This window comes from Siniperca chuatsi, linkage group LG20 (assembly GCF_020085105.1).
Source record: "Siniperca chuatsi isolate FFG_IHB_CAS linkage group LG20, ASM2008510v1, whole genome shotgun sequence".
In the NCBI taxonomy this organism is placed as follows: domain Eukaryota; kingdom Metazoa; phylum Chordata; class Actinopteri; order Centrarchiformes; family Sinipercidae; genus Siniperca; species Siniperca chuatsi.
This window is the reverse complement of record NC_058061.1, coordinates 17,212,400-17,235,476: the sequence shown is the minus strand read 5'-3', so window position 1 is coordinate 17,235,476 and position 23,077 is coordinate 17,212,400. Positions and strand designations below refer to the sequence as shown.

At 40.8% G+C, this 23,077-nt stretch overlaps 1 protein-coding gene across 1 annotated transcript in view; it reads right to left on the bottom strand.

The window, feature by feature from the left end:
* Positions 1–3,247: 3,247 nt before the first annotated feature.
* Positions 3,248–23,077, bottom strand: part of shisa9a (shisa family member 9a) — a 51,991-nt gene continuing 32,161 nt past the window's right edge. The window contains exons 3-4 of the mRNA XM_044178496.1: positions 19,716–19,916; positions 3,248–12,243 (exon numbers count right to left, since the gene is read on the bottom strand). Of these exons, the coding sequence (XP_044034431.1) occupies positions 11,375–12,243; positions 19,716–19,916 (1,070 nt within the window). The 3' untranslated portion in view covers positions 3,248–11,374. The remainder of the gene's footprint in view (positions 12,244–19,715; positions 19,917–23,077) is intronic.

Sequence of the window (23,077 nt, the reverse complement as noted above, 5' to 3'; positions counted from 1 at the left end):
AGTAATTAAAGTTGTGAAACAGATAACACACAGATAACAGTGAGAAAGGATAATAAAACAGGATAATACAAAAGACAAAACTGAGACTGGAAGCCTGTTTGTTAATGCAGGTAAGGTGTTTTATTTTAGTGAGATCCAGTTTGAAGATCCAGTGGAGGAGATTCAGTGATCCCAATAGGCGGCGAGGCCCCCCAGCTTGATCCCAATGGAGCCCAGAATCTACAGTACATGAGCCCTGAAACAGCCAGATGAACAATCTGCCTTGTGGTAGGATTCATCACCAGTCATCTGGGATTGGTTCAAGCTCGAACACACACATATGAAGGATGCACTTTGACTGACCTTGACCAATTTGGCCATCAGGTCATCAGACATCGACTTGAATTGATCCTCATAACTATGAGGAAAAGTCAACAGAAAGACTATATACACTAACCTAGGTGACCACAGAACCAAAAACAAATATTTAATGGGCTATAGACACTATTAAGGACAGTTTATTTTGGTTAAAAGGCCCAGTTTGTTATTTTCATCATATTTATAAATCTGATGCCAGCCAGTGCTACTCATAAGCCAGCTAAAATTTACAGTTGACTAAGTTCACTTGTGTTGCTCGTGTTGTGTTTGTGGTTATTGAACTAAATACTTAGCTCCTCCCAAACCTAGAGTGAAGTGCATTATACCTGCATGGACAGATCAAGCCATAACTTGGCACCATTGTTAACAATATCAAGCCTGTGGTGAAAAGCTTTGGTGTCTTTTTTGATTCCAGTCTAAATTGTTGACATTTGTATCAGCAAGCTCCTCCAAGTCCTGTTTTAAAAATATATCCAAGATTCAATCAGTTTTGAGTTTTCAAGTCCTACATGCCTTTTGTTTTCTCACGACTGGACCACTGCAATGCTCTTTCAACAGGTGTAAAACACTCAACAGGCTCCAACTAGTACAAAAAACAGCTGTTAAATTTTTATGCAAAAGCATGAAAAGAAAACATATGATTCCACTTTTAGCATCACTACACATCTGTAACATTTTGTATAACTTTGGTTATGCAATCAAACTTAATTATTTTATTATTATCATAATCATAGCTAAAAGATTGGGAAGGTGATGGTCAGTGTGACTGAAGGATGATGATGATGATAGTGGTGATCAAAATATGTTGATGATGATGTATTGATACTGACAATGTTGTTGGCAAGATTGATGAAAAAAATCCCAGTGACAACAAAAACAACTACCCAAAATGATGGTGATGATGCCCCTGATGGTTGAAGTAAATCAGTGCCAGATGGCTTAAAAACACACAGAAAGCTCTTGTTCTGCAGCTCCGCTCTGCTGAGCAGGATTCAGGACGGTAGAGAGGGATTGGCAGGGGAGCGGGAGGAAAAGCAGGTTTGCTTTGTTTGGAGTTAAATTCCCTGGACTGTTTCCTCGCTGCCAATAGCACTGGCAGCCTGAGTAATTAGTGTAAACTCACATTGTGGGAATGTGTGTGTCTGTTGTGGTGTGTATTTGTATGGGTGTGAAGGTAACATTTGTGTGCAGTTAAAAGGTGGTCTCTTGTTTTTTTTATTTATTTTTTTTACCTTGCATGCACGGTTCATTTGAAGGTAAAAAAAAAAATAAAAACAATATTTACAACCAAAACAGTAGGTTTGATTTTGTCTGGCAGTGATCTTCTGTTTGAAGCCCAAGGACACATTAACTCTGGCTTCAGCTCTGCATGCATGGAGAAAAGCAGCAGGGGGAAAGAGGCACGAGGGGAGAGGAGAGGACCTAGGAAATATTTTTATGGTGAATAGATGTTGATCTAAATATAGTGACTTTGTAGACAGAGGCACATTTCATCTACCCTGGGACCTTTTATCTCTAAAATTATTATTTAGGAAAGGCATATAGCCAAAAATAATCTCTAAAACTCCAAGAGGTGATGTTGATACAACTACATGCAAAAAAGCATAAAGGCAATTTGAATGCTAAAATAAAGCTGAGGCAATATCTGATGTTACTTGAATTGTTTTGGGAAACGTAGACAAATAAAGAAACAATTATTATAAATTAAATTATAATCCTAAATCCTAAAAAAAGATTTCAGTCCTGGTTGATTTGACCCGTGGTTACTGGTGGCAACAGCAGGTGTGGTTTAATACTACAGGTCCCAGAGTTCTGGGGTGCAAGAAACACTCCTTGAGTGGTTATTTTGCCAGAAATACAACAAAAGAGCAAATGGTGTCTAATCTATTTACAGCGCAGTGTACAGTAAAAGGAGTTGGAGGTGTGCAGCCTGTTGCCAACTCTTCACCTAATAGGTCACTGTGGCTGCTCCTTCCTGTGTCATTACTTCATGTAATATTTAAAACTGATCCCTGTCGGAATATGGAGAAAATGAACATCTTACTTTGTAGATGCATTTTTGATGAACAATCATTGTCAACGCTAACCTCTGTGACAAATACATTGCATTTCCTGTTACTGCTTCACAATAAACGCCATGTTTCGCCAGTGCAAAGCTATTAATGTGAAACAGCAGCAGTAGGAAATGTTGGTTTAGCATTAGCAGTAACTTAACGCAGTTCTGACATGGCTGTAGGAGAGTGAACAGTAAACAGCGAGGCTGATATCAATGACATAAACAAACAAACGCCATGTCAAGGTAGACAATTTAAATCCTGTTCGTGAATGGCAGACCCCGCCACTAACAATGAGAACTACTGTATGGAGGGGTAATTACTGAATGTAAATACATTGAATGGCTATTGCTGGGAAAAAATGCAGATGATGAATAGTATCAACAAGGAGTTTTATTTCATGAAAATCTTAAGGATTATAATGTCAATATTGGTCACCTTGTGCACATTTCCACCTGTCAAAGGCTCACTGTGAAGAAAATAGAGAACGAGGTGCTAATTTAACAGTATTTAATGGACAGGAATAGGAAAAACAGATTTGGAATTAGTTTGAATTGACATCTGTGAGACAGAGTATGAACACTGCTTCAACTTTTACTTTGCTGCTATATATAAATGTGTTTCCAAAGTTAGCCTGTTTAACATCAAATGTTTGCTGGGAAGTAGAGAGCCAAGGGAAACAGAGAGAAGGAAAGTGGGAGTGGAGATATGAAGAGAAGAAGGAGGGGGAATAAAGAAGAGCTGAAGGACTGTACAGTATCTCTTCCTGAGGACAAAAGGACAAAGAAACAAAAGAGAATAAAAAGAGACAGGAAAGTAAGGCAAAAAGAGGAGCATTTTTACAGAAGTCATCTTTTATTGCCACGTAAGAAAGTTGTATATAGAACAATGGTGATATACTGTCAGATGGCAAATCAACAACAAAGGAAGAACAAAAATATCCCTCTCATCCCTCCCCAAAATAAGGTAAACAGACAAATTCATAGCAACACTCTGGTAATATATTTCTTGGACAAAACGTCTGCTATATCTCTTTTTCTAACAATATTTGAATAGTACCAAAATACAGCTTTTTCATAACTTAATTCCACAAATTATAAAGTCAGTAAACAGTAAAAGGACAATGGGGCATCACGGTGCATATTATAAGCTACTGTGCAAACAATAGCAGGAGATGGGCTCTACCATAGAAAATATGCTTTACTAGTCACGCATAAATGCAGTGTTGGGGCCATATGTATCCATATACACATATGCATAAATACCACAAACTGGGCTGGACATCAAAAATAGAAAATTGGATCTCATAATTTTGTATGTAATGCATGATTAACACCAAAATTTGTTAATCAATGAGTTATTCTATAAAAGCATATGCTTGCTAATGGATAGTAGTCATATCGCAAATAGCTTATTAATTCTTCAAAGGTAATGAAAAATCCCTCGGCTCTGGACCATAGCAGAGGTCAATAGCCAGAGTATTTTTCACATCCACTGTGATTGATATCCTTCCGTTAATTCTAACAGCAAGTATATTTAATATAGGTTTATGATAAAAATCATACGTATGAAGCACACCATAGGAGCAGACCCTTTTTAAAACAGATGTTGAGCGTTACTGGACAACAAACACTGCATCTCCTCTGTCTCTGTGTGCAAAAGTAGACAGCTCCAGGTTGGTGAAAACATTGCGCATAAAGACTGATGCTATACAAAGTCGTAAACATAGCTGACGATAACCCCTTTGATAATATAGTGAAATATAGATTTTTTTTGATCATACAGATAGGCTGTAATGTTTACAACCCTATCAAGTCCAGCAAACAGCAACGGTAAAAGATAGAATAGAAGAGTGGAGGAAAAATCTGGTAAAAATGTAACTTGTGTTTGAGCCCTTTAGTGTCATCCCAGATGTACTGTACATACCCCACTTTCTGATCATGATAACGCTGCTCTTTCTTTGCTTTAATGAAAAAAGTATGCTAAAGAGTATACTGCATGTTATCTGTAGTGATTAAGGGAAAAATTAAAATGAAAAACTACCTCTCCACCAAGAAATGAATATTTACAGACTGCTTTTTTTTACTGCTTTGTCCTGATTCAGACTGACATCAAGAACAATCCATGCTTCACATCTTTAGCTTAAATGGGATACAGAGTGTAAAGAAATACTCAGCCAAGCAAGATCTGACAAATACATGTTCCAGTGTATATTACTAATGGCCAATCTGTCTGGAGGAATCAATGATTGATATGGGAATTAATGATCAATACAAGTCTGAGAGTCTGTAAAAAATACTGTAACGACATGAAATCACTGGAAAGAGGAGTATTTGTGTGTGTGGATGTGTGTGTGTGTGTGTGTGTGTGTGTGTGAGCCAACAGTCGTCTGATACACAGCTTTCAAAATGGAGCTGTTAGCACTCACGTGCCGTGCACCGCCAACATTTTGCAATTTCAATAATTCAAAGCTTCCTCCCTATCAAGTGTTGACATTAAGTCCCATTTCTGTCTTTGTGTGCCACTGTGGATTGAGTCCCTGTTGCAGCACCGAAGCTCTTCCCCACATTTCACTGGATTTCAGTGATTAAAGACCACAGTGAGAACTCGCAAAGCCCCCCTGGACACTGGTCCCAGTACAGCTCCTTTTCTGTCTCTTATTGAATATCCCTTGTAGATATTCCACTGTGTGGTTTTCACCCAGTGGCTGGCTGCTCTGCTGAACAAGAGAGCTTGATTTCAGCACATTGTCATTTCTAGTCCTTGTCAATGTGTATTTTGTGAGTGGGCAGGTGGGTGAGTTTGTTAGGTGTTTGCCTTCCAGTCTTGTTTCGAGACATTTCATTGAAGTCAAAATCACTCTCGCTCATCTGCTGTTCTAGCTGTTTGCTTTTTATGACACGTTACGAGACTCTGCCATCAGCCTTGGCCCACCAGCTAACTCACCAACTCAACATTAGCTCAACACATATTCAGAAGTTTCACTTCTAAGAGCAAGACTCAAAACACTACAGTAGGAGCACATCAAAAATGAGCACAGTGGTGTTTACATGGCTATGAGAGGTGAGTCATGTAGCTTGGTGGCTCAGGTGATGCAGGGCTGAAAAATTCTGTTGCAGAGACCTGGATTCAAATTCTGAGCACAATTGGCAGTTTTTTTGCGTGTGGGAAGCCAGTCAGGGATCATTGTTGGTGCACTAGTGACTCTTACTGGTTGGTTGGGGCACCTGTGCAAAAAGGGGTGGGTTCAAAAATCATGTAGCGTGACATCAACAAACTGCACGTAGCTCAAGCTAGATAGTTTGTGGTACCAAGGTACCTGGTCTATGATGCGATAAAACAATTCAAAGGGACAAAGGAGGAAAAAGATCCAAGGCTGGCGAGGTCTCTGAATATAGCGCTCACTGCAGTTTATGTTTCAATTTGTTACTTACTTTGACATGCAGTGTGTCCTTGCCAGACATCAGAAATTACTTTGATTAAATAAACTGACTATTAATGTCTCACTTGATGAAAGATGGGTGTAAAGTCAAAATACTGCATCGGTGAAAAACACAATATAATATTAGTTATTAACACCAGGTAACAAGGCCAAAGAGTATTCAGAAAGAAGCATTGACACCACGTAACTTCAGGCCGCATGCTCATCTGGCCTGATTCTTGCTCCTGCCTCTGTTGCTGATCAGTGTGCCGGTAAACCGCTCCAGCCTAACTTGGGTCTGATTTCTATAATTAGGCCAATTGCACCTCCACTCTTCATTTGACTTCCATTCAGACAACAAGAAAAAAAATAATAAAGCAAAACCTTTTGAGCTGTAGCAGGCAGTGCACCTACAGGGCAATCAGGACCTTAATGGTTTGGAGCAATAAGTTCACACTGAGTGGTCATCCCTAAATTTGGAACTCATTTGGCAGTGTAATGGTAGGTAGTAAGACACTAAGAGGTGAAAGTGATCACTGGCACTATACTGCAAGATGTCAGTTACTACAGAATGGTCAGCTGGTGAGTGAATTTTTGATTTACTAAAGGCCTGGTCACACCAGGAAGTGACACAGCAAAATATTTTGTTCTAGAAGTTTGGTGACATAATGACTTCTCACAGGGCTAGTTGTTAAACTATCATAACTAGCCAGCCAGGGACATGGTAGCACATACTGTGGAGCAGTTTATACTTTATACTCTCCAGCTAAGCTAAGCAATGATAGCTTCCTCCATTTTCGACTCACCGGCTTTGAGGGCTTGCTATTGATCAACAGCGCAAATTCACATCGCAAAGTTGACCAGTTAAAGTGAACACGAAATTTTTTTGTTCATTTACTTTACCTTCATGAGCGAATCCACTGATCAATGGCATTGAAAGGAACTGATTTCACCGTGAACTTTTGCAGTGACTGAGCCATTCCAAAATCACTTTTGAAAATAAGGGTGTCTTTCTCAGAAAAATGTGCAGAAAAAGTGGGTAGTTGGCATAAGCAACGACCATTAAAAAAAAAACAGTCAGAAGGTACAGAAACTCAAGCGAGGTAAAGCTGATTAATTGCTCTGGAAGGAAAAGTAACCATCTGTGATCTATAAAATTGTCCTTCAAATTCAGAAAGCACTCCAAAATGAGAAGGATAAATGATGAAGAATTCACCTTTACCTCTTTTTCTTTACAGTTTCTGAATGTACTGAATGTCTTTATTATTACAGTATGTTCAGCCAGTACTGACAATAAGTACAAACACTGCATTTTATCACCAAAATTGTGTTGTCAAAATTTTGAAAAACAAGAATCTCACAGATTATGGTTTCAATAAATGATGAACACTCACTGTTCCTGAGCTCCTATTGACTCTGTTACTGAGCCTGCTCTTCTGATGAAAAATGTCAGACATGACTGCCTCCTGAACCCACTCATCTGTGGCCCTGACCCTATCAACTGTGTCCCAGCCAGCGCAACCAATTCACCACTTTCTATCAGGCTTATTTTGGCTGTTACGGTGAGGGATGAGGGTTTTTTTTTGTTTACCAACTGTTTCAACTACCCTGCCTGCTTGCCGATTATTACAGTGGCTGCTTTTGCAGAGCTGAATGGGCTTTAAGGATGGAGCAGTATGGGGTGGCAAGGAGGGTATATATTTCCACATTTCCACCTTGCTGAATTAAGTCAATTTGATCCGATAATGCACATCCTGAACAAACATTGACCTGCTTCTCAACTCTGTCACAAACAAAATCACCTGCTGTCAAGAAAAGGAGGAAATAAATAGAAGAAGGAGGGGAAAAAACAACACAATTTGCAAAGGATTCTCATGGGACACAAATAGGTTTATGGGATTGTGAACACCATTTATATATGATTCACTTTGTTTGGTTTGTTTGTTTGAGTTTTGACTTCTTCAGAGACAATAAGTTGGATTCACACACACACACACAGACATACAGAAAGTTATAAAGAGTGAAATGTGCGCAGTGTTCAAGAGGACAATGGTACAAAATTGCAAACTGAATTACATTTTTTGGCACACAGAGTCAACCACTTATATTTCCTGCTAGAACAATGCACAAGGGGAAACCAATCAATCATGCCTTTCAAGGTGGGGGTGAATTATTATTATTCACTGTCTCATCATGACTGTACTCCACTATCACAGAAAAGATTCATCACAGCCCCGTTTTTGTTTCTCGCAGATATTTCTGCTTTGTAGGTCTTCCATTCAGACAAAGAGGGAGCAAAGAAGAAGAAAAAAAGAGTGAAAAGAAGTGAAGAAGAAGAAAAGATGAAAAGAAAGAGATTAAGAGAGAAAGGCTATGTATATTTTTATATATAAAAAGCATAATATCAGTTATCGCTACAAAGGGCCAAGGTCTGGAGTTTCACAGTCTTTCATGTACAACAGGCGCAGTAACAGTACTGACTCTTTGTCTCCCTGCTGTGATGGAGCCTGCCGCTCGGCACTGTGGGAGCAGAAGGAAAGCAGAGTCCACCCTGTAATGTATTCCTGTGCATGTGTGTGTGTGTGTGTGTGTGTGTGTGTGTGTTAGGTGTGATTGTATAGGTGCCACATTTTAACGCTCTGATGACTTCTTAAATCCAGTTCCATGCCTTCAATTTGGTCTCACATGTGAACCTCAAGGCAGCAGGGGTTCCACAGCATGAAGCAAAAATATCCCCTCCTGTAGACCCCTTATCTTACGCTGGATTAGTTATTTTCATCTGGCTTTTGATTTAGAAGCTGTAGTATTCCAATAAAATGTGTCACACTGAAATCCACTGTCTTTTTCTCTACACAGATTGTCATGTGCACCTCTTCCTATTATATTTACAATCTTTAAAATTAACACCTTGTTTTGCTTGTTCTCTATCCAAAAATGTCTTGACTATCTGTTGTTGTTAGTGTGATACTGCCCATCGCCTTTTTCTGCACACACATTTCCAAGACATAACTGCATTTACACTTAAGCCAAATGCTTCTCTGACCACCTCCAGAGATGATTTAAGCAATTCAATTATAATCCGTCCTCACTGTGTCTTAGGCGCATTCTAATTTTTATTTGAATTTGGCTAAACATTGTCTGATTACAATCTGATCACTTAAACATGCATCTTAATCCCAAGGGTCTTAGAGGTGGAAGCAGCACTGTAGATAACAAGGTCAAAATGATAACTGTGGCTGCAGCTGCTAATAAGTCTCACATCATTACAAAACAACCAAATAGGCTCGGAGAAGCCCTTAGAAGATTTGGCTTATTTGTTAGACTTAAGGATTTATTTTTATGTCTGAGTCATGTAACCCAGATAGTTTTTTTCCCTGCTGGTTTTGATGTTTTTTTTTAGCTAGAGCTTGAGTACAGTGAGTGATCTAATCAAGCCTAGTTTCTTGTGGCAGTGTCTTTCCATTACCAGCAAAAAATTGTGGTATTTTTTATTCCTGACACACCCACTTTTCACTGTAGTTTCTTGCTTTTGTCTAAAACTAGAGAAGTATAACATCCTATGCAAAATCTGTGCACAGATAAAATGTTGAGAAGCCAAAGCTTACATTAGGTCCACCTAATGAAATATGTTAGGCGTATAGTTGCCTAGTTGACCCATACTTTATATGTGCTCTGTGTTTCGCCTTAAACTTATTTACATTTTTCATTTAATAAGTCATTTTGTCCACTTCCAGTATGATCAAGGCAATTCCTGACCACAGCTACATTAAAACAGATTTATTGTTTGCACATTTTTTAAAATTATTTTAAAGAAATAGTTTGACATTTTGTTGCCTGACAACCTGACAATAAGACTTCAGGAAGTTACTTTCCCTGGCAAAGAAATAGTCTGGCACATAACCTCCCAACAAAGTGTTGTTTTTACACATTGTTTGGATTACATAAACTAGATATAACATATTAATTAGTGAGCTTTTGAGGTGCTTGTAGGCAGATTCTGTTATTGTACTACTGGAGAGAGTCAAGCTAGCTGTTTCACCCTGTTTCCAGTCTTTGTGCTAAGCTAAGCTAACCGACTGCTGGCTGTAGCTTCATGTTTAACGCGCAGATGTAAAAATGGTATCAATCTTCTCATCTAACTCTTGGCAAGAAAGTGAATACAAGTATTTCTGAAAATGTTAAGCCATTCATTTAAATGTGCAACCCTTTTGTAAATAGTTTTCTAATTTAAAAGTATTTATGCGTCCCAAACTGTACCCTGTCATAGATTGGATGAGGTGGGGGATTAATTTAAGAGTTTTAGAGTACTGTGATGGTCTAAATTTACTGACAAGAATATCATTTTGGGGAAACACTGAATTGAGTTTTTGAAATGCAAATTTAAAGGTAACAAAAATGCAGAAATTAAACTAAATTATCAGCCATCTGTAACTTAATTCTATAATTATTGGTATCATTCTTTAAAAACTTAAATTGGTCAAACCCTGGTGTGCAGTATTTCTACAGTATATGTTTGTGTGTGTGTGTGTGTGTGTGTGTGTGTGAGAGAGAGAGAGAGAGAGAGAGAAAGAGAGAGAGAGGGAAAACGTGTCTGCATGTGCATGAATGTGTGGAGTTGTGTGTGTGTGTGTGTGTGTGTACGAGAATCGTGCTCCGAGGAGCCTCCGCTAGCTGCAGCAACATCCAGATGCTGCCTCCCTGCCTCCTTAGCCCTCCTCTGGGCCAGCTGTCACCACACAGACAAGATCAGACCAGAACAATGCCAGTGTGACAGCCTCCATTCTCTGTGCTAGAGCCATGTGGAAAAGGAAGGGCGACCTTCAGTTGCAGAGCTTATGAAGGTGCTTCTGAATAGCCACAGTACAAAGCCCTGCATGTCTGCAGTCCAAAGCCCAGCGCCCTCATCATGTGTGCCTTTTTGAAAGCCCTCAGGAGATTTGGGGGTGAATCATAAGGGAATGTTTTTTTCTTCCATACCATTTGACGCTTTGTTGGGCAGATGAGCAGAAGTCTTGTTGCGAGGTTTGTGGGTAAACCCGCTGTATTTCTTCTTTCACATGACACTTCGGCGCTTTACACTTGATCCTGTATATTGCTTCTCAGATTTGGTTTGTTACGCCAATCCATTTCATTATCTGCAGTTTCCCACTTTATCCTTTGTATGTAGTTGCACTGTAATACTCAGATATTGTTATTATTACCGAGTAGATATTAGCTGTTAGATAACACTCTAATATCATCACAAGTGGACAGACATCCCTGCTCTGTAGGCTTTTTGAAGTTATGGTTACAGATGCCACCAACCTCTTGACAACAAAGGTCTGTTCAGTGATTTGATTGGTGAACTCTGTTTGAAACGAGGACCACTCAGACACAGTGTCACTGTCCCACCACATTCACCAGTATACCAACGAGCCACACAAACACACACATAGATCTGCAACTTTGACCACCCCAGGAGTTGGTGTCTCAACTCAGAGATTACTTGTGCCACCACTCCACATGCATCCATTCTCCCTCTTTTTCTCCCTTTCTTCCTCTCTCACACAGTCACCTCTGTCTTGCTGTTGGTCACAAAGTAGGGCTGTGTGGGGAGGAAGTGGTGGCTGTGGCTGTGGTTTCTGGTGCTGTGGAGCTGGTTTGGCTCCAGCACGGTACACTGAGGCCTCTTGTGCCCGTAGGTCTTCCTCCGGCCCACCGTCTCAGTCCCATCCCAGCCCTTCAGCCCCAGCCCCATTGTATGCCCAGCTGCGATTGTGTTAGAACTGTACGCCAATGGGCGGCCCATTGTAGCCGAGCTGGAGCCAATGGCGGTCTCTGCGGCCCTGGAGATGCCCAGGGACATGCCACCTGGCATGGTCCCCGCCATGTGTGCCAGGGAGGTAGCCCCGAGTCCTGGCGGCTTGCTACTGTGGCTGTGAGCATGAGTGTGAGAGCTGTGAGAGCTGTGGGCAATGTGACCATGGCTGCCTTTGGGTTTCTGGCCATTTGGCTTGTGTCCCCCTCCTCCTCCACCACCAGCTATGTGCCGTTCAGTTGGGAGGGTTGAGACGGAGGAGATGCTGGGCATCTCAGTGACATAGGTGGCCACTGGCTCAGGAGTCAGTGGACCCAGGGAGGTCATAGGGGTCATGGAGGACATCTGAGTGAGGGAAGTCATGGGTGTCCTAGAGGTCATGGGCATCATTGACGTCATTGGGGTCATGGAGGTCATCTGGGTGATGGTGGGGTTCATGGGATTGGAGGTCATTGGGTTAGAAGCCATGGGGTTGGCAGTCATCGGAGGAGTCATTGACGACATGTTTCCCATGGAGGGTCTGGAGTTGCCCATGGGCTGGAGAGGAAGCCCACCCTTCGTTGGCAGCTCCACCATCAGCCGACGCTTGTAGATTTCACCGTTGTACTTGGCAGCTGACAGAAGAGGGAGAGAGAAAAACAAAACTAATGAAAATGTTATGTGGATATGAAAGAGTGTATGGATGTGCTAAAGAGCACAGCAGAAATCTTGGGTTAAATATTGAAATCTAAATGCATTTGCTTCCTCCAATTTGACTGTTTGCTCTTTTTAAATTGTCAGTTGTGAAAAAAGAAATCCTCAGTTCATCTGTTTTGCTACTGTGGAACAGAAAAAAAAGTTATAGAGTGACTCATATAATAAGACTTTCAGCAGTTTGCAGATCAGCTGCAAACTAAGAAATGCACATGTAAGCACACATACACACACACACACATACGGAAGTTTGGATAGAAAACATCCCATCCCTTTTTCACTCCTACAATCTGAAAAGATCGTATAACAAACCCAATATACTTTAACTTTGTTAGTCAGCCTACCCTCATCTACTGTAACTGACCAAGCAGGGTGTTTGGGCTACTGTAAACGCCTGCATATAGAGGCCTGTCGTGCCACCGGAGGAGTTAAATCAAAAGGAAAGCCCAGAATGTCTCCTGCACTTCGCCTCTTCCTCCCTTATATAGCCAAGAGAACATCTAATTTCTCTGTGGTGAGAAGGTGTTTTGGTTCCAACAAAAAAGTTGCAGACAAACCATTAAAACATGCACTATAGTGGTCATTCTTCCAACATGGCAGCATCCCTTATACATCCAATTGTCTGTAGCTCAAAACATTGAGTAACAGCCTCCTGTCCATTATTCCCGCACCCAACACAACACAGCATAGTTAAGGGGTTGCTTCCTTATTTTTCAATCAGACAAGAAAGTTGCAGAAACAAGCCAAAGTTATTGTGACAAATCATTTTTTAAGGGGTAACGAGTATGAGGAAATACATACATCCAACAGACACCCACATGTATCTATCTACTTACACGCAGACTGAATCAGCACACAGAAGCGTCAGCCTCTATGTGTTGGTGTAAGCATCCTCCCATGTCTTCTGTATATGTGTGTGTCTGTGTGTGTGCGTGTGTTTCTTTAGCCTTCGAGCAGTCTGGTTTAATGCCTCACATTCATTCCTCCCTCTGCCAGTCACTGTCACCAAGCTACAGTCTCTCTTATCACTGCGAAATGTGACCTTTTTTCCCTGCCGAATTCACGTTCAGTCGAGTCATTACTCTTTAGCCCTTGTTGCCTGCACGTCCTTGAAGATAAAGTTAACACACTCAGCGAGTTTGCTTTGCCGCTGTAACTATAAATCTAGTTTATCGCTCTGTGAAAAGGAGAGAGAAATGAGCGAGCGTCCCTGTGAGGGGATAGCAGAGGGGCTTGTGGGTGAGGAGGGGGCGGAGGGGGAGCGGCGTCTCACCCGCCGAGTCGCCGCTAGACCGCCCCTGGGGATCAAACTTGCTCAGGCGACGGGTGAATCAATCCGGCGGCTGTCAGCACGACGATGCACACATCCAGCAGCGTACGTGAGTGGAAACGGAAAACACCGCTGTTACGCAGTGTGGGCTCTGCATGCCTCTGCCTGAGAAAGGCCAGCATCCCACAGAGACTAACACACATTGTGCATAAGGGGGAAAAAAAATCAAGCACTGCTTCCTTGAGGTCCTTCAGTGCCAAAAACATAAGGACCTAATTACGGTTAGACCAGTATGTCAATCTGCTTTTTATTAGCCAATCAGGTTGTCTACTGCCAAGGTGATGAAGGGTTTATTAGTTTTAAAAGTCTTTAAAACCTCCAATACATTTCCTTTTTTTAGTATTTACTCTAAGTGGGTGGGTCTCCCTGTCATAGTGCTGCCACCCTACCCAAAAACATCCATTAGTCTGGGTTTCAGTGGAGAGTTTTCTTGTCCTATGATGAAGTAAATGCTTTTTCAATCTGAAAAGCAAACTCTTTACAGATAAATTGTTGTAGTCTTTGGCAGGAAAATGGTCTAATATAAAGATATTCAATGTTGGCACAGGATGTGAGATGTAATCTGAACCTGCTCTTTGTAGTAGATCAGCTGCTATCTCTACTGTGGAAATACAGTAATGTCAGGCAAAGAGACTGGACTCTTGGCAATTGTAGCAGATAATAAGGGCTATTAGAGATACAGGTGCGAACTGCTTGTGCTAGAGAATGTGACATCTTATGGTCATAAACATTTTAGCCACCTTAGCGGCTTGGCTCTGACAATGTCAATGTCTCGGGTCGGTCCACCCCTTTGGTCTACCAGTCTATCTAATAACTCAGTTATTGGATGGATTGGCATGAAAGTTTGTACAGACATTCATAATGGCCAAAGGATGAATCCTACTGACTTTTCCTTTAGTGCTACTATGAGGTTTACATTTTTGTTTAGTTTTTTTATTTGCAAATGTTAGCATGCTAACACACCAAACTAAAATGGTGAATATGAAAAACATTACAGCTGTCATTGTGAGCACGTTGCCTTGCTAGCATTAGCATTGAGGATCAAAGCATTGTTGTGCCAAGTACAGCCTCACACAGCCGCTAACATGGCTGTAGAGTTTTATTTATTAAGATATCACTTCCTCATGTTGTACCAAACCAATTAACAAAAAAGGCTGAAAATTTCTCCTTCCATGTTTCATTTTTGAAACTCATTTGCATGTAAGAGGATTATAGATGATTAAATAACATCTGAGGTGTGAAGATATATGGTTATAATCTACATATTCTCAAAAAACTTTATACTTTTTAAAATTTCATAACGATAAAGATCTTTTGCTGAGTTTAATTTGAGTGCTGCATACTAAACACTGCAATAAATAATACAGCAGCAGGTGGGTTGTGTGGAAGCCTAAAGTCTATAAAAGCAGGTTTGTGACTTGTTGGGTGATGAAGCAAAAGTTCTTAAAGCCTTACCCAGCAGCCATCAGCAGTAGACTGGTTGTACTGGGCAGATTCCAGTTTGAGATACTGTATGAATGTGATGTAAGAAGATGCAGCACAGTAGCAAGCGTGATTTGGAAAAAATGTTTTTTAAAAGGATCAAGGTACATTTATTTGTTATTCTACAACAAAGAGCTGCACAATGAAATTAAAGTTGTAGACCCCCTTCACGCTACAGAACATCAATACAAATATTTAAAATTAGAATAGAATAAAAATAAAAACAATATAAACAGTTACTTATATACATATATTATATAAGGTAGTGGTATAGTAATGTGCAAAACCAGCATAACCGAAAGTTCCACGTCACATATTTATGGTGGAGTGCGGAGGATGAGGTGGCGTTGAGGAGTCTCACAGAAGAAAGAAGCTGCTCTGTAGTCTGGTGGTACGACAGCAGATACTTCTGTATCCCTTGCCAGACTGAGCAAAATTCTGGGGAATTCCATCCCCACTTTGCAGATGACCCATGACACACTAACTTATTAAGAGGCATGTACACACTGTTGTCTCTTTAGGGTTTATGTTTACATTTAGTGTGCATTAGACGTGGGCCATGATTGGTCATTTGTACTAGTAGAAGACTGCATCCTCCTCTGGACTGAGTTACAGGTCTGCATCCAGGAAACTTTATTGGTAGCTTTTTGCCTTGGTCGCAGTTAGAATTCGATAAAGTGACCTTGAATAGATGCACAGGGGGACAGTGGAGATGGCTATTGACTGACTTAAGTGTGGCTTATCAGCTGGACGGTAGACCATTGGGAAAGTGGCAGAGGCAATTAAAGAAAAGGAAAAGGCAGTTGGGGAGTGTTGGGAAAATGGTGTTGATCTTCGACTTGGTTCTATTTCTCATGGGGTCAACAGGCAGCGAAAACACTAGACTGTGTAGCAGAGGAGAAGAAAAGAAAAGCAAAGTCCATTTATGTTGCTCAAGATTAGCGGCGCTCACACAAAGGTGACTTCAAAAAGAGCCACCGCTGGAATTTTGGTTTTGTTTGCTGTCATTTAGTCCCTCGCTCCCTCTCCCTCTCTTACACACACACACACACACACACACACACACACACACACACACACACACACACACACACACACACACACACACACACAATACACATTTTTCACAGCTTGTGTGTAACGTTCCTATCATTTGACTCACAGTAATGGCAGTTTGCCTCCTGGAATCCAGGGTTCCTGTGCTGTATATCTCTGGACAGGTTTCCAATCATTTCATAGGAGCCTCTTTGAATACCACTTGTGGAATGGAAATCTGTCAGTCAAGTGTGAGCTCGAGGGGGCCTTCTTCAATTACAGAAATGGAATCAGATATGAGCCGCTATAAGGGAGGATCGAGATTAGCAGCCCAATGATTCTTTAAGGAGTGATATGGAGTGTGATGGATTGGGGGTGAAGAGGAGATGGTGCGGAGATGTGGGAGGGGGAGACAAAAGAAGCAAAAAATAAGGTGAGTGAAAATGCAGAGGAGAGGGCAGAAGGCGGACGATAAAGGCAATGATATGAAAGAAGAGAAGATGGGAAATATGGAGCGGTGGGAGGGAAGGAGCAGGAGAAAAGGTGAGAGGAAATGAAGGGGGCAGGGAGGGAGAGAAGCGGAGAGGGAGGGACTGGAGGAGGAAGATGAGGGAGAGAAAAACTAACCAAGACACATTACAGGTTAGAAGAGCAAATGGGGAAGGAAAATGGTCTAGGAGAAGTGGTGAAGGGCCTTTTTAAGTATACTGACACGTGCTAAAAAGTTTGAATGTAATTTCTACATTGCTGCCTGGACCCAATTCAATCTTTGCAGAGTGCCATGTGTAAACCCAGTGTACAAATTTGCCTCATTGTAAATGAACCACACTGGTAGTTTTACACATTTTGTCCCATTATCTTGAAAAAGTGTTCACTTTACATTACTTCCAACCATTTTTCAGTGCCCACCACAGCTTTTTAGATTGATTTTATTCCCTCCAGGCGGTCACTGCTTTCAGAACATTATAAAATTCAACTCGCTGAGACTTAATACCGCCTCAGAATAGAAATCAATCACAGTGAACATTTAGTCTGGTACATTTTTGTCAAAGTTATCGTTGGATAGTTATGCAGTTAGACTTTTCTGGGAGATTGTTTCCCTGTTCATGTGAACAATAAAACACTGGCATTTGAATTTTGAATTAAAGTCCCTCTCCACTCCAAAATTGTTACTAGGGGTGGGAATATTTGGAAATCTCATGATTCGCTTTAATTCAGAATGAATTATTGATTCAAAACTAATTCTTGATTCAATAAATACAAGCGTTTTTCTCTCATTTTGTGCCATACCATTCAGTCCGCTGAAATGCAATATGAAACATAACTGGCAGTTATTATGCTAAATGGTCTTGATGAAGGTCACTGTCAAACAGAAAAAAAGCAGAGAAAAGTGCGTGGGAGTACACAGCTTTTTTATTTGAAAAGGTTAACTGCATTCATTTGGAAGCATGTTGCAGTCTTCTGCCTGTGTGAGAATAATGAAATCAATGTGTAATTTACTGACCAACATCACTGGCTAAATGTCTTTTGTAAAACAGAAGTTGGTCTATGTGTTCTGGAGTAAGGGGGAAAAAAAGGACAAAGAAAAGCAGTGCGCACCGCTGTGGTGCCATTATGTTATCTCTCCATCGGTATCCACAATGCTGTACTGGCGCTAGCTTTGCAATGAAACAGATTGGGTCCTAACGTTAGTCTCTGGGGTGATGGGGTATGAAGTATTCACAAACACTGTTTTGATGCGTGAAACAAACAAAACAATGCTTATTGTTTGTCTCTTCAGGTTTGATTCCCAGACAATATAAGTTCAGGAAGAACACTTTTGAGCAGCAAAATATATTGTTTCGAAGGAAAAATACATGTTTGAATACTGTTACTGTACTGAGTATATTCTCAATTTGTAATAATTAATTCCAGTAATTATGCTTGAATTAGCCTTTTCCTTGTACCTATTTTCCATCAACCTGCCTCATCTATTTTCCCTACAGTTACAGATTTCCTACATTTCCCAAAATGCCACCCTCAATCCCCAGAGTATGTGCTGCAACCATCTGTTGGTTTTAGGTGCGGTGAGATGAAAGGAAAGCTGTAGCCTAACATCAGAGAGTAAGGTTTTCCAGTTGCGGCGTGTCTTGTGGCTGCACTGCACTCGGATCTATTGAAGCTCCTGTCAGTGGAGAAATTGGCATCTCTGCCTCTCCTGTGATGGATTCCTTCTCTCCTTGTTGAATATTGGTGCAAAATGTTGAGAAAGAATCCCTTTGTTCTTTGATCCTCGGCAACTGACACCAAGACGTCTTCCGTTGGCATTTTAGATAAGTGAACAATTTTCTGCAATCAAACACAGCTGTGCTAAAAATATCTATTGCCTGATGTCTATATTTGGCCAGTTATCTGGGAATTATAAAAATACACCAACAAACAATAAAGATGCCAGGGTCCAGGACTCACAATGACAGTGTTAATCACCATTTTCATTGATGTATTTGTTGCGTGGCTTTCCTTTAAGCCCTAAAGATGACGTGTCCACTTATTACTTATTATTCATCTGTTTCTCTGTTTTCAGTTTTGCTGGCAATTATATAAACTGCTCCAATAATTACACAACATCTTCTTGCTTCCAGGACACAAAGCAGCACTGAGCATAAACAATCATGATAATCTATTATTGCAACATGTCTGGGGGTAAGTCAGTGCCCTCCACATTGACATTTACAATACAGGGAAAGTTCACACCTAAGTGACCATTTGTCACTTAAATCAAATATTTTACTTTCTACTGCTTGGCATGCAGGCAACAGCTTTTCAAAGACAAGCTCTGTCTGATTGTTATCTAATAAAGGGCACAAATGCAGACAAATAGCATCTTGTAACTGTTTCTACAGATATCTAGATGTGTTTGTAGATAATACCTGGCGTGAGTGGGCTGAATTTTAAATGAAGTAAGGGCAGGGTACCTGTCTAGCATAAACAAGCTGACAGACACACACTGAAAAAGTCACATGTCAATCTCAAATTAACTCAGGTTATGAAATAGTGATGACGCTGCCAATACATGTGGGCATGGTGAGGCAAATTCAGATCAGCTGCACTGGCAACTGAGCTCATTGAATTTGGTGGCATGCATTAAGCTGTCGAACAGCTTGATAAGCAGGCTGTTTCTGTTTTACAGCACGTCCAATTTGGTAGTGCAGTCAATAACACCTGTCAAATCTGCCTGCTATAGTTTAGTCACATCGTTCCTGGTGACCTCTGGAAAAATCATCTTTGTGTTTGGCGTTGACTGTCAACTCAGGATGCATCATATGGTGACTTTGCCAACAAGACTAAGGAAAGCCCCAAGATTCATTGTGTTGTGGATGCACCCTCTCTAAACACTGCTAGAGTCAGAACCAGCAGCAACAACTGGTAAAATCAACACTCGTTTTTTATAACCAATAGTGCAACATCAAGCACACTGCCTATCTTGAACTGAAAATTCCTCTGTTCTTCAGTTTGTCTTAAAATTTAAAGATGTTAAGATAATAACAGAACTTGACAGACACTCACCCACAGCCTTCAGGGAGGCGTACTTGTTGATATCCTTGTTTTGCTGCTGCTGCTGCTGCTGCTGTTGTTGCTGTTGCTGTTGCTGTTGCTGTTGCTGTTGCTGCTGTTCGTAGACATGAGCCAGCTGGCTGAGGGAAGGGTACGGGTGCTGCTGGCCCATGTTTGAGCCTGGTCCCACGTTGTTGTTGATCTGACCACCCTCTGTGGGCAAGGACACATGACAGGACAAAGTAACAATCAGGTTTAGTACGGTTGACGGTTTAAAGCTCCAGTCTTATTGGCCAATGAGCAGCTCCAGAGGGGCACTTGTTGGTCAAATGATTTGCTAAAGGGGCATCTTGACAAGAAGATCTCTCGTTCACATTTTTAGATACAGCTTTAGAAATATTGTCCATGCTCCACAGTTCTCAGGACACATTAACATCCATTCATGCCATGAACTGATGGACTCTTGCCATCATTCTACAGCTGCAGCTTATTGTATGTCATGCTGCCTAATACACATTTGGACTGAATCCAGGGTGTATATATGTATAAGCTGCATCTGCTGTCTATTACACAAGATTTTACCAATAATGTTACCATGCATGCCAGTACATTCACGTCAGTATTATAGCTGAAATACTCATGTCCCTGAATACAAGTTTCAGTATATTACTGACATTATAGCTGACATTTTTTATGTACGTTTAACTTATTAGCCTAAAAATAGAAGTTGAAGTGCAACAAAAAAAGGCATTAGTCCGCATCTGAGATGCTTTATAGACACAACCTAAATCCTGGGAACAGGTGCTGTGTGAGAATGTCTTGAATGTACTGTGTAGTGAGCACTTGGTCTACATTAGGGTTGAAGAATTTCCAGTGATTTTAAAAATAAAAAATCTAACATTTAAAATGATTACTTCAGGGGAATACCTCAATCTTTTCCTGGGATTTTCACCATAAAGGAAGGTTGGTTTTAAAAACAGAACTATGTGAATCATAAAATTACACTTTGTTGTAATTTCTGATGGGATTTTTTCACATTTGTAAGATAATGTGGTAATGTTTTTTAGTAGAGAAACAATTCTCAAAATGCCAACCAGTCAGAATCATTTGATCGTCTGACCATCTTCATGATGCTGACCAGAGGTTAATTCTGCTGCAGTGGCAGGGAAGAAAAATCTGTCACATGCAGCCATTTCAGCGTGTTGTTTTGGGGGTTTGCGGAATGGGACCATTGTTCTTGGACATAGTTGTGACATTTGGGTGATCTTCTGCAGTGAATGCTATAAGTGTTAAATGCTCTGCAATCAGCCCTATTGCTCTGAGTTGGGGTGAAAGTCTGCGTATCTCATTGAGCTACTTGTTGAACCGCCTGCATAGTTTACAGAGTTTGTGCTCCGCTTCGGTCACGTACTCTAAAAGATATTTTACCACACAGCTGAACTATAAACTGCTGTTTTAGCATGAGAAGTAATTGGAAGAAACCGCTGCAGGTGAACTGCTAATGCAGTTTACCGCAATACTGGTACTTAGATTATATTTACAACAGTTGTGTGGAACTATTTCAACTGTTTATCCATTACTTTTAGCTATATATTTTAACCATTTGTCAGTTACTTTTAGCTATATATTTTAACCATTATGCATTTACTATTACTATCTATTAGTATGTGAAGTTGCCTGTTCCAGCTTTAAAATAAATTAACTCTTTTGCTTATGGTGTAGGAACATGTTTTATAACAATTACAGTCTCCTGATTGCAAAATTTGCTAACTGTAATGTATTCTCCTAATTCAATAAGTGATAATTAGATTTCAAAAGGTGTGTTGAACGTATGAGTCTACTCTCCAACATCAATGCAGCACATACAGCTAGAAATAATCCAGTGGCTTTAAACCACAGTTAATCATGTGTCAAACGTATGTTGATGATTTACAAGAAATCCAGTAGGCTTTATGTTCTGACTGTGATTAGCAGGCCATCAGTCCTACACACCCCAGCACACTTTAAAAGTATCCCTCTCAACTATGGCCATAATTGATTAGTCAGTAGATCAGGCTTCCTCCACAATTTCACCTAAAGCTGCACCTCCTCTGGAAGACGCAGAAACCAGATGGCAGGATAACACATCCACAAATGTACAAATGGATATGAAGGGCGGCGCCGGCAGCTCGACAGAGTTGTACGAGTGCAGCAGGGAAGTGTAACAGAACTGCACAGTCTGACTTGAAAGCACAGCTGAATGTTAAAATATGTGTGGGAATTCAGAGGACACTCTCTTCAGCATTGTTCTCTCGCTGCTCTGAGCCTGACTGATAATTGCAAATTCCTGTTACTGAAGGCGAAGGTATCCTTGCTAAGTGAATACTTTCTGTTAAAAGCCCCAATAATGCCACTTGAGAAGTAAGAAAAACATTAGGCAGAGAGCAAGAGGAAGGAACGAAAGGGAGAAACGTGAAATAGGAGAAAGGGAGAGGGATAAGGATGCATAAAGAATGAAGACAGTGAGAAAAAAGTTGTTGGCAGAGATACAAAGGAGGTGTGTGGACAAAATAATTTAGGCAGAAAGCACAAGAAAAGAATATAGATGGACAATCTCAACACAGTCCTATAAATACAAACTCTTCCTCCCCTCTTTCTCCTTTCAGCCCTCTTATAGGTGCTCAGACAGATGGCCTTTTGTTGCTCCACAGCAAACAGAAGGAGAAGTTGTGTGGCCACAACCCGACAATATTGAGTTCCTCCATTTTCTCCCTGTTTCATCTCAGCGGTGCATTGTTGAGCCACAATGTGCGCTCAAAGGCCTTAAAACCATCACAGTCCAACTGTCAAGGCAAAGAAAGTTGTGTTGTTACTAATTAATCACTTTGCCCTGGCACTGACTCAAACCACACACACACACACACACGCACACACACACACATACACTGACTGACAAGGTAGAGAGAGAGAGAGTAGAGATAATTAAAAAGAGCATCAGAGTGAGAGACAGCGTGAGGTTGTGTAGAAGAAAGAATAAGAGACAAGATTCCCCAATGTGATGAAGTTTATACAGACGACTGGCTCACTGAAGGCTACATGAATGTAAGTAAACTGAAAGTGAGGCTGTGTGAGAGGAGTTTGGGCATACATTGTAGAGATGGAGCTGAAGCCCTTCTCTCTCTCATGCATCTAATAGAATTTTTCAAAAAACAACATTCACTCCAGTCACGATGAAAGACTCCTTTATTTTTCATAGGAGGCCAAAAGGGCCTGGCACGAGGTCACCAATTTTCTCATTTCATAATGGATTATGTCTGGTTGCAGAGCACAATTGAGAAAATTCAATATCCTATCAAAGCACAGGTGCATCTCCATCTTTTCAGGCACTCTGCCAT